Source organism: Chaetodon trifascialis, chromosome 18, assembly GCF_039877785.1.
Source record: "Chaetodon trifascialis isolate fChaTrf1 chromosome 18, fChaTrf1.hap1, whole genome shotgun sequence".
Taxonomy (NCBI): domain Eukaryota; kingdom Metazoa; phylum Chordata; class Actinopteri; order Chaetodontiformes; family Chaetodontidae; genus Chaetodon; species Chaetodon trifascialis.
The window spans coordinates 22154848-22164700 of NC_092073.1; the positions used below are offsets into that span (position 1 = coordinate 22154848).

General features: G+C 44.9%; 2 protein-coding genes and 9 non-coding genes across 11 annotated transcripts; 2 read left to right on the forward strand and 9 right to left on the reverse strand.

The window, feature by feature from the left end:
• Positions 1-220: 220 nt before the first annotated feature.
• trnaa-ugc (transfer RNA alanine (anticodon UGC)) lies at positions 221-292 on the forward strand. The gene has a single exon. It is a non-coding gene; the product is annotated as a tRNA-Ala (tRNA).
• Positions 293-863: 571 nt separating this feature from the next.
• Positions 864-2478, forward strand: lsm5 (LSM5 homolog, U6 small nuclear RNA and mRNA degradation associated). Its single transcript, XM_070985810.1, has 5 exons — positions 864-1017; positions 1739-1834; positions 1936-1963; positions 2052-2124; positions 2212-2478. Exons 1-5 carry the CDS (start codon positions 972-974, stop codon positions 2242-2244), a joined length of 276 nt encoding a protein of 91 aa, XP_070841911.1. The 5' UTR covers positions 864-971; the 3' UTR covers positions 2245-2478.
• psme2 (proteasome activator subunit 2) lies at positions 2477-8752 on the reverse strand. Its single transcript, XM_070985809.1, has 11 exons — positions 8575-8752; positions 8282-8314; positions 8108-8170; positions 7936-8022; positions 4249-4297; positions 4063-4160; positions 3896-3964; positions 3735-3802; positions 3455-3509; positions 3141-3227; positions 2477-3058 (listed from the first exon to the last, which is right to left on the reverse strand). Exons 1-11 carry the CDS (start codon positions 8620-8622, stop codon positions 2978-2980), a joined length of 738 nt encoding a protein of 245 aa, XP_070841910.1. The 5' UTR covers positions 8623-8752; the 3' UTR covers positions 2477-2977.
• Positions 4474-4555, reverse strand: trnas-gcu (transfer RNA serine (anticodon GCU)). Its single transcript has one exon. It is a non-coding gene; the product is annotated as a tRNA-Ser (tRNA).
• trnas-gcu (transfer RNA serine (anticodon GCU)) lies at positions 5216-5297 on the reverse strand. Its single transcript has one exon. It is a non-coding gene; the product is annotated as a tRNA-Ser (tRNA).
• Positions 5562-5643, reverse strand: trnas-gcu (transfer RNA serine (anticodon GCU)). The gene has a single exon. It is a non-coding gene; the product is annotated as a tRNA-Ser (tRNA).
• On the reverse strand, positions 6041-6122 carry trnas-gcu (transfer RNA serine (anticodon GCU)). Its single transcript has one exon. It is a non-coding gene; the product is annotated as a tRNA-Ser (tRNA).
• trnas-gcu (transfer RNA serine (anticodon GCU)) lies at positions 6439-6520 on the reverse strand. The gene has a single exon. It is a non-coding gene; the product is annotated as a tRNA-Ser (tRNA).
• Positions 6841-6922, reverse strand: trnas-gcu (transfer RNA serine (anticodon GCU)). Its single transcript has one exon. It is a non-coding gene; the product is annotated as a tRNA-Ser (tRNA).
• Positions 7285-7366, reverse strand: trnas-gcu (transfer RNA serine (anticodon GCU)). Its single transcript has one exon. It is a non-coding gene; the product is annotated as a tRNA-Ser (tRNA).
• On the reverse strand, positions 7631-7712 carry trnas-gcu (transfer RNA serine (anticodon GCU)). The gene has a single exon. It is a non-coding gene; the product is annotated as a tRNA-Ser (tRNA).
• Positions 8753-9853: the final 1101 nt, after the last annotated feature.

Sequence of the window (9853 nt, forward strand, 5' to 3'; positions counted from 1 at the left end):
CAAATATACAATTTTATTGATTTATTTATTTATTACTTTATCAAAATTATAATTAACAAAATTATGTGTGTGTATACAACTAAACTGAATGTGCAAGAGATAAAGCCAGTGTATAAATAGATAGTTCTAGACTGAATAAACAAATACATAACAAAACAAATGCGTGTGATACCTTACACCGATATTATTCATCATAACACGCATGAGTTAATGTCAGTTAGGGGATGTAGCTCAGTGGTAGAGCGCATGCTTTGCATGTATGAGGCCCCGGGTTCAATCCCCGGCATCTCCAGGCAATTTTAATGTTGATTGTTACTGTCCAGGAAAAAATAACAGACTGCAGGCAGCAACCGCTGAGGTCAATGTACATGAAACTGATTAAATATACAGGACAAATTAATCAGCCGTGATAGTACTTGTCCCTAATTTCCTCTGTGACTGTTAATAAACTCTTCTCTTATCTTACTCATTAGGCAATAGCAAGGCCCCGATTTTCATAACTGATGGTAGTTAAATCTGTAACAATTTGTTCGATTTTATGAGTATTTTTTTATGATTTTATTTATTTTATGTGAAAAGCGTTAGAAAATCGAAACATCTAACTGAGACCACTGAACCTGGCAGCCTACAGAAACTGTGGTATGAATAATCTTGACCTTGTCTCTATTCTCTTTGTTACAGTAAAAGAATGACGTCATGATTTTGCAGCACAACCAGCGCCATCATGTGGAAATAGATTGATTGAATAACATAGTTTCATGTTGGAGCTGTTCCATGTCTGTTTTGTCTCTTCAGTTATGTCTTCTGTTCAGTTACTTAATGTATTTACTCCGTAGCTTTCTGATAAACGCTCAAATGCACACCACACTGTGATAATTGCGGCTCCCGAAAATCGATCGATTGCTTTAGCCTGGCCTCTGACGTTCTTCTGTCGATTGCTTCTGACTGTGCGCGGAGTCCATTGATTAAACATGGCGGCTACTCCGGCAACAAATCCGTCACAGCTGCTTCCACTCGGTTTGTAAACGCTAAATAATTTTGAGTTACCGTTTTTGATAGCTATTAATTGACTACTACTAAATCTCAGAGTGCGGTGGTTAAACCTCGAGACGGTAGTTCAGATATTTGTGATGTTTCGTTAGCTAGTTAACGTTAGCATCATGCTTTCAGGTACATACGCGTGAGGGACCTCATTACGAGCTGATGTCTTTTCTAACAGCGTTATGACCATAATTAGTAAAGTTAACCGTCTTATTTAGTTGTTTAACTGATATATAGTTGAATTCCTTAAATTCATATTTTATAAGGCACATTCAGTAGTATCAGTGCGTTACGGTTTACTGAAAAGTTTGCAAGCATTTACCAAATAAAAACTAAAAAATCTACAATTTTGTGTCCAGTTGAAGATTATCCGTTGATCTGTGATTTTCTCAGTTCATTTACTCTATAAAATGCTAGTAAATAGTGAAATAAAACGCACATTATGTCCAACAGTCCAAAGCCTGAAGATATGAAGTCTGCTGACATGTATGAGAAATTATTTAAAAACGATGCACTCAGCAAACGTCTTTGCTTGAGAAATGTCTGAAATTATTTATCCAGAAAGAAACTAGAGTCAGCTTTAATACAGACAGGGTTGCCTAACGAAAGGTCCAATTAAGAAACTGAATATTGTCCAAAATAGGAGCCAATAGGAAGCTGGCGCATGTCTAACGTCACGTTGTTTTCCACCTTTCAGAGCTTGTGGACAAATGTATCGGCTCCCGAATTCACATCGTCATGAAAACCGACAAAGAAATCGTCGGCACCCTGCTGGGTTTCGATGACTTCGTCAGTATCCTTTCCGGGTTAAAATCCATGAACAAACCCGTGTTCTTGTGTCTCCTGTTTGCTCTGAATATTGTCCCAGATCTCGTCCTTAACGCTGTGTTTTAGATATGGTCCTGGAGGACGTGACAGAATTGTAAGTAAGCTTCATGTTTTTGCATTAAGTACACTTAAACCCGTAAACCTGTGTGTTGAATCAGTTCATTCTTTCATCTGTGTCTCAGTGAAATCACACCAGAGGGAAGGAGGATAACCAAACTGGACCAGATCCTCCTCAATGGCAACAACATCACCATGGTGTGTAAACATCCTGCGTTTGGTCCATTTATTTCACTTTACAGCCTCACAGGTCGTCTTTATATCCACGTTTTTTCTTCTCTGCAGCTCATACCTGGAGGAGAAGGTCCTGAAGTGTGAGCGTCGTTGCTGACAGCTGACACAGTTTTGTGTTGTGGATACGAGCCTTTTCCTGTGTTGTGTTCCTGAGTTGATTATTACGTTATTGTCGTTAATGGATTGTTCCTTTTTGATCCTGAGGGAAAATATTTTTGTAAGATTCCTAATTAAATGTTTGTTTGAAAAAAAAAAAGTTAAATTAGAAGTGTGTCAGGAATCAGACCATTTTTTAACAAATAAATGAGAAACAGTTTGAAAAAACAAGCTTTTCTTTATTTTTTTTATCACTTTTACAACTTAAATATCCATTGTGAAGGACTTAGTGGCATCTAGTGGTGAGTTTGCAGATTGCAACTGACTGCACACCAGTGTTTGGTTTATCCTTTCTGGTCTACTGCAGAAACATGGTGGACTCTGGAAGAGGACCTGCTCCCTCTCGAGATATAAAGAGCTCGTTGTAAAGCAGTTTTAAGGTAATAATACACTGCTGAAAACATAAGTGTGAATTTTCCATTTCTGCCAGTAGATCCCTCTAAATCCTTCACACTGGACCTTTTCCATTTAGTGCAAATGGTGGTACACAACCAAAGTGTCATCACACGGCAGCAGTGGCAAATCCTGGATCCAGTCGTTGTTTTATGTTTGAGAAGAAAAAGCAGAATTGAAAACTGATTCAGATGAACATGCAGTGACTGAGCGGACCGACGGAGCACCAGAGGCTCGTACAATCAGCTCCACCTCCTCTCCCTCCTCTTCAGTACATGGAAGGTTTCTCCTCTCCTTTCGGGTTGGTCACCTTCTCCAGATTCTTGCTGATGATGTCGTAAAACTCGGTCTAAGGCAAACAGGCAGATTTTAGTTTTCCTCAGTGTCACAATGGTGATAAAAACAGTTCGACTCGGATCGGTCAGACTTACGTAGAAGCCGCGAATGTCGAGAACAATCACTCTGATCTCAGAGTAGATGGCCTCGTCCTTCTCATGGACGAGCGAGCGGTAGTCCATCTGCAGGTGGAGAACACAGAGAAGCTATTTCTAGTAGTTATCAAAGCTGTTATTCTACATTTTTCTTATTGTTAACAAATCCCATGAAAGCACCCAAAGCAACAGTGTGTTCATCTGTTGGATAACAGTCACATCATAGCTGGATTTGGTCTTTTCATGGGATTTTGTTGATGCTCAGAAAATGTAGAAAATCAAGCTTATCCTTCAATAAACACATGAACACTCACCACATGAGTCTCTTTGGAGGCTTTTGCAACAGCGTCTCCCCTCTCTGTGAAGTACCTGGATGATACAACAGGAAGAGGATTTTTAAGTCGCAGCCAGGAAAAGATAAAAGATTCAGACTGTTTCTGATTTAAGAAAGAGTCTAAAAATACTGCACTCGTAATAAAACCACTGTTAACTCTGTTGTTAGCTGTTAAACCCTAACCCTAACCCTGTCTGGAGGGAAAATGGTGGAACTTTACACCATTACTTTAACACAGGCAACATTTATATCCATCCTACTTATTGATGTTGGTCTGAAAACCATCCACTTTGGTCCTCACTGCGGTGATCCTCTCCAGGATCTTCTCCTGTGGTGAAAAAGTAGTTTGAAAGTCATTAAAACTTTGCACAATTCCACCAAAGTGTCACCATGCACGAACAGGATGAACAGGAAAACGTACCTGGATGGCAACACCGAAGTCATTTCCGTCTTCTATCTTTGGGACGAGGTGCTGAATCCAGCAGGAGGCCTGCAGCGACAGAGGGGTTTAAACCAGGTCGAATCCAGGAGCTTAATTCTGTGTTTTAGGCTCAAAATGCATCTTCGCAGTCGAAGTGATTCACTTACAGTGATGATGGCCTCTCTCAGAGCCACGATCTCTGGCTTCACCTTCTCCAGAAGCAGCATGATCTTCTCATTGCCCTTGATGAAGCCACATTTTGGAGCTGCAGGACGAAGAGCGGAAATGAGGCATTTTTACCGTCACAGACATTTTGCTTTTGCACAGATGCCTCAAAAAAGAAAACACTTCACCTTTCTTCTTTTTCTTCTCATCCTCTTCGTTCTTATCCGTCTCCATTTCCTGTGGGATCAGGTGGACACAAAGGGACGATGATTAAAGAGGAAGCCATCTCTCAGACTGGCCTGCTGATACGTTCTCATGGCGTATAAAGCTAGCTGCCGTATCAGGCCATCCTGTCTTTATATGCTCAGAGATCACTGACATGTTCTCATGGTATATTAAAGGTAAGTCCAGTGCGACGAGGATGGGATTCGAACCCACGTGTGCAGAGCACAATGGATTAGCAGTCCATCGCCTTAACCACTCGGCCACCTCGTCATTGATGTGCAGTGCTGGTGACGAACACTCAGCCTGTCAGCAAACTCTGGATCTGGATGTTTGTCACTGTGATAGCAGGAGTTCACAGGGGAACGAGGCCGCAAGTAGGAAACAGGATCAAATCCCCACAAGTCTTAAGCTCCTCTCTTCAGTTGAGGACATAAGACAATAAATACATGAGAAAAAGTAACATGCGGGGCAGGGAAGACATTAGCGGATGGTCGGGCATCCGCAGCCAGAGGACTCTGATTACCTGCAGCAGCAACACCAACAACTTCCTGTCTAAAGCTAGCTGCCGTACCCTGCAGGATCAGAGACCGTCTCGTGGGACCGGCCGTCTTGCCTGCCTGCTTTGTACTCTCATAGAGATCGCTGACATGTTATCATGGCAGCGATGTTATGTCATGGGTTAGGGTTATTAAAGGTAAGCCTACTGCGACGAGGATGGGATTCGAACCCACAGCACAATGGATTAGCAGTCCATCGCCTTAAAAGACTTGGCATGCTGTGCACGCTGCCTCTTTGTCCTGCAGGGCCTCATGGGAGGCTGTCGGTGTGTGCTGTTGGAGCTACAGCAGGGCAGACAGTGGAGGATGGTTGGGCCTCCGCACTGCCTGTACCCTCATAGAGATCACTGACACATTAAAGGTAAGTGCACCACGACGAGGATGGGATTCGAACCCACGCGTGCAGAGCACAATGGATTAGCAGTCCATCGCCTTAACCACTCGGCCACCTCGTCGCTGGTGTGTGGTCTCTGTGGGGACTGAAACCGAACTGAACCTGACTCACCTTCTGTTGAACTGAAATTAACTCGCTGTGGATCTACTCACAGTGTTGTTAGTGCTTCACAGTACTTTCTGAGCCAGTGATTGGTTCACAGGGCGTCACACGTATATTTCCATTTTTGGTCATTAATAATAGACAGCTTCCTCCATGGTCCAGGCGAGCAGGGCCCGTGATGGCGAGAGGCTGCCTTCATTGGATGTCAAAGATAAGGTAACCACGACGAGGATGGGATTCGAACCCACGCGTGCAGAGCACAATGGATTAGCAGTCCATCGCCTTAACCACTCGGCCACCTCGTCGTTGGTGTGTGGTTTCCATGACGACCACTCAGCGTGTCAGTATCAACAGTGATAAACTGGACCTGACTGAGTGTTTGTCACTGTGATAGCAGGAGTTCACAGGAACAAGGCCGCAAGCAGGAAACAGGATCAAATCCCCACAAAATCTTAAGCACCTCTCTTCAGTTGAGGACGTAAGACATTAATTACTTGAAAAGACTTAACATGTTGGGCAGGGCAGACAGTAGCAGATGGTTGGGCCTCTGCAGCACCAAGGAAGCCTTCTTGTCTAAAGCTAGCTGCCGTACCCTGCAGGATCAGAGACCGTCTCGTGGGACCGGCTGTCTTGCCTGCCTGCTTTGTACTCTCATAGAGATCGCTGACATGTTCTCATGGCATATTAAAGGTAAGCCTGCTGCGACGAGGATGGGATTCGAACCCACGCGTGCAGAGCACAATGGATTAGCAGTCCATCGCCTTAACCACTCGGCCACCTCGTCGTTGGTGTGAGGTTTCCGTGGCAACCAGTCAGAGCATCAGCATCAAAAGTGAAAAAAAACAAAAACTGGACCTGACTGTCGCTGTGATAGCAGGAGTTCAGCAGGGAACGAGCTCAAAGGGTAAGAGCTCTCGTTCAAAGAGAAGCTGCGAGAGGGAGACTGCAGGCGTGAGCTTCTCCCCCCTGCAGTACCAACCTGTCCTCACATCCACCTACTCCCATTATTTAGAGCTAGCTGACATATCAAAGCTCGTAGCTCTGTACTCCCATAGAGATCACTGACATGTTCTCATGGCATATTAAAGGTAAGCCCACTGCGACGAGGATGGGATTCGAACCCACGCGTGCAGAGCACAATGGATTAGCAGTCCATCGCCTTAACCACTCGGCCACCTCGTCGTTGGTGAGTGGGTTCCATGGCAACCAGTCAGAGTGGCAGCATCAAAAGAGAAAAAAACTGAACCTTACCAAGCGTTTGTCGCTGTGACAGCAGGAGTTCAGCGGGGAACAAGCTCAAAGGGTAAGAGCTCTCATTTAAAGAGTGACTGCAGGCGTGAGCTTCTCCCAACTGCTGTGGAGCTGCAGCTACCTGCAGTACCAACCTGTCCTCACCTCCACCAATTCCATTATTTAAAACTAGCTGACATATCAAAGCAAGCTTTACACTCTCATAGAGATCGCTGACACATTCTCATGGCATATTAAAGATAAGCCCACTGCGACGAGGATGGGATTCGAACCCACGCGTGCAGAGCACAATGGATTAGCAGTCCATCGCCTTAACCACTCGGCCACCTCGTCGTTGGTATGTGGTTTCCATGACGACCACTCAGCATGTCAGTATCAACAGTGATAAACTGGACCTGACTGAGTGTTTGTCACTGTGATAGCAGGAGTTCACGGGAACAAGGCCGCAAGCAGGAAACAGGATCAGATCCCCACAAAATCTTAAGCACCTCTCTTCAGTTGAGGACGTAAGACATTAAACACATGAAAAGACTTGGCATGCTGTGCATGCTGCCTCTTTGTCCTGCAGGGCCTCATGGGAGGCTGTCGGTGTGTGCTGTTGGAGCAACAGCAGGGCAGACAGTGGAGGATGGTTGGGCCTCCGCACTGCCTGTACCCTCATAGAGATCACTGACACATTAAAGGTAAGTGCACCACGACGAGGATGGGATTCGAACCCACGCGTGCAGAGCACAATGGATTAGCAGTCCATCGCCTTAACCACTCGGCCACCTCGTCGCTGGTGTGAGGTCTCCGTGGGGACTGAAACCGAACTGAACCTGACTCACCTTCTGTTGAACTGAAATTAACTCGCTGTGGATCTACTCACAATGTTGTTAGTGCTTCACAGTACTTTCTGAGCCAGTGATTGGTTCACAGGGCGTCACACGTATATTTCCATTTTTGGTCATTAATAATAGACAGCTTCCTCCATGGTCCAGGCGAGCAGGGCCCGTGATGGCGAGAGGCTGCCTTCATTGGATGTCAAAGATAAGGTAACCACGACGAGGATGGGATTCGAACCCACGCGTGCAGAGCACAATGGATTAGCAGTCCATCGCCTTAACCACTCGGCCACCTCGTCTCCTGCATGGTATTTTTTTCTTTTTCTCAGCTGCTGATAGCAATCAAACTGAACACATTTCAACCCCATTGTTGCCCCCCCCCAGCATGCATGCCGCCCCACCTCCCTTTTTATACAGAACAAACTTGTCAGCAAATAACCCTCTCCCACCCCCAGCTCTGTGAAAACTCTCTGTTAAAGAGGTGCTGCGTTAGGACTGATGGACGGATGGAACCGGTCTCACCTCGTCCTCTGGGGACGGGGGGTCAGGTACGGGGATGTCCAGAGGAGCCCGCAGCGAGGTCATGTCTGTGACACTGAAGCCTTCATCCTGAAAACACAGACAGGAGGAGGAGAATGACGACATGGGTTAAAGGTCACAGAGCTGGTGTGTTCAATGAGTTCAAGCTGCTGACCCTGAGCAGAGCGTCCAGCTGTGCGATCTTCAGGGGGATGTAGCTGGAGAACAAATTCTCCGCCTGAAAAGCGTAAAAACACACAGAGATCAACAGTGAAGCCGCTTTCTTTGAATAAACGCGTCATTTAACATCATGAAAACAACAGAAAAACAAACGTGTGGCTCGACACACCTCGTGGTACAGAGACTGGCGGAAGATTTCCACCTGTGGGAAACAGAAAACAGGACAAAGTGAAGGAGAGCTGCATACTTCTGCTGACTCATGTTATCATTTACTTTCGCTTTCCTCTCAGGAGGGGACTTTCCGTTTCTCAGCCGAGCGAACCGGCTCTCTTCTCCACCATGTCAGTGCTTAACAAAGACTATCTGAATCCTCATGAACTGTTCGCGTTTAAGTCTTTCAGCATTTAGCCCCCGCGCGCAGCCTGCTGCACCTGAACGCAACACCGCCGCGGACCCACTCACCTTCTGCGCGCTCGCGCTGCTGATCTTCAGAGTGGATGTTTTTGACATGACGGAGCAAAAAAAATTCAGCTAAGACAGAAATAAATAACGTCTGTGGAAGTTTTCAAGTCCAGTCAGAGGTGTGCAGGTGCCGGAGGGACAATATGTCTCCCGAATGAGACTTTTTATTTCCTCATTCAGATTACTTTCGATTTCGGGCGGATGATGCATTTGCGCCTCCCTCCGTCTCCTCCTCCTACTCCTCCTCCTCAGAGCCCAAAGTGACTCCTCCACAGTTTGTTCAGTCCCAAATATAAAATACAACATTTTCCTCTGAAAGGAGTAGAAGAAAGAAAAGGTAGGACTCGACTAACGTACAAATACTTCAAATGTGTGTGATTATAGTAGAGTGTATAATACACACAATGTGTACAATGACAGGAACTATTCTGCTGCGTAATGAGTGCTTTTACTTTTGATACTTTGACTGCTTGTTTTTGCCATTACTTTTGTACTTTTATTTGAAATTTCAATGCAGGACTTTTACTTGGTGTTTTACAGTGTTTGTTGTACTTTTACTCAATGGTGGACATACATTTGCTCAAGTACTGTACCTACATATAAATTTAAGTGTCTTGTAGCCTACTTTACTTGAATATATCCATTTTACATACTTCTACTGCACTACATCTCAGAGGTAAAAAATTCTACTTTTGTCTCCACTACATTTGTCTGACAGCTTTAGTTACTAGTTACTTTACAAATTACAAATTTTCATTCCCCTCCTGTCTGATGAAAACCATGTACCTCCAGATTTTCTGACACACTGAACGATGAAGTGTTTTTTAAGGTTGAGAAAATTCTCCTCTCTTTTTGCTTTTCATATTTTAAATTAAATGTGCTGATCGCACCTACATCATTTTACTAATGTAAGCTTTTGAATGCATGTTTTTTACTTGTAGGAGTACACTCATGGTGTGGTATCAGTACTTTTACCTGGGTTTGATGTCTTGTTACTGTGACTGCATGTCTGTCTCTCTGTCTCTGTCTCTCTCTCTCTCTCTCTCTCTCTCTCTCTCTCTCTGACTGCTTTTCTGTCTGTCTGTCTGTCTGTCTGTCTGTCTGTCTGTCTGTCTGTCTCACTCTCCCTCTCTTGCTCTCCCTCTCTCACCCAACCGGTCGAGGCAGATGGCCGCCCACCCAGAGTCTGGTTCTGCTCGAGGTTTCTGCCTGTTAAAAGGAAGTTTTTCCTCGCCACTGTCGCCAAGTGCTTGCTCATGGGGGAATTGTTGGTTTCTTT

Bases quoted from the DNA above. Each gene is read 5' to 3' on its own strand.
- lsm5 (XM_070985810.1), top strand. From the start codon at position 972: ATGGCGGCTACTCCGGCAACAAATCCGTCACAGCTGCTTCCACTCG. The intron at 1,018-1,738 runs GTTTGTAAACGC...TCCACCTTTCAG, and splicing joins GTCACAGCTGCTTCCACTCG to AGCTTGTGGACAAATGTATC. The intron at 2,125-2,211 runs GTGTGTAAACAT...TCTTCTCTGCAG, and splicing joins ATGGCAACAACATCACCATG to CTCATACCTGGAGGAGAAGG.
- psme2 (XM_070985809.1), bottom strand. From the start codon at position 8,622: ATGTCAAAAACATCCACTCTGAAGATCAGCAGCGCGAGCGCGCAGAAG. The intron at 4,298-7,935 runs GTGAGACCGGTT...CTGATCCCACAG, and splicing joins CCCCGTCCCCAGAGGACGAG to GAAATGGAGACGGATAAGAA. The intron at 4,161-4,248 runs GTGAAGTGTTTT...TTCGTCCTGCAG, and splicing joins TGAGAAGAAAAAGAAGAAAG to CTCCAAAATGTGGCTTCATC.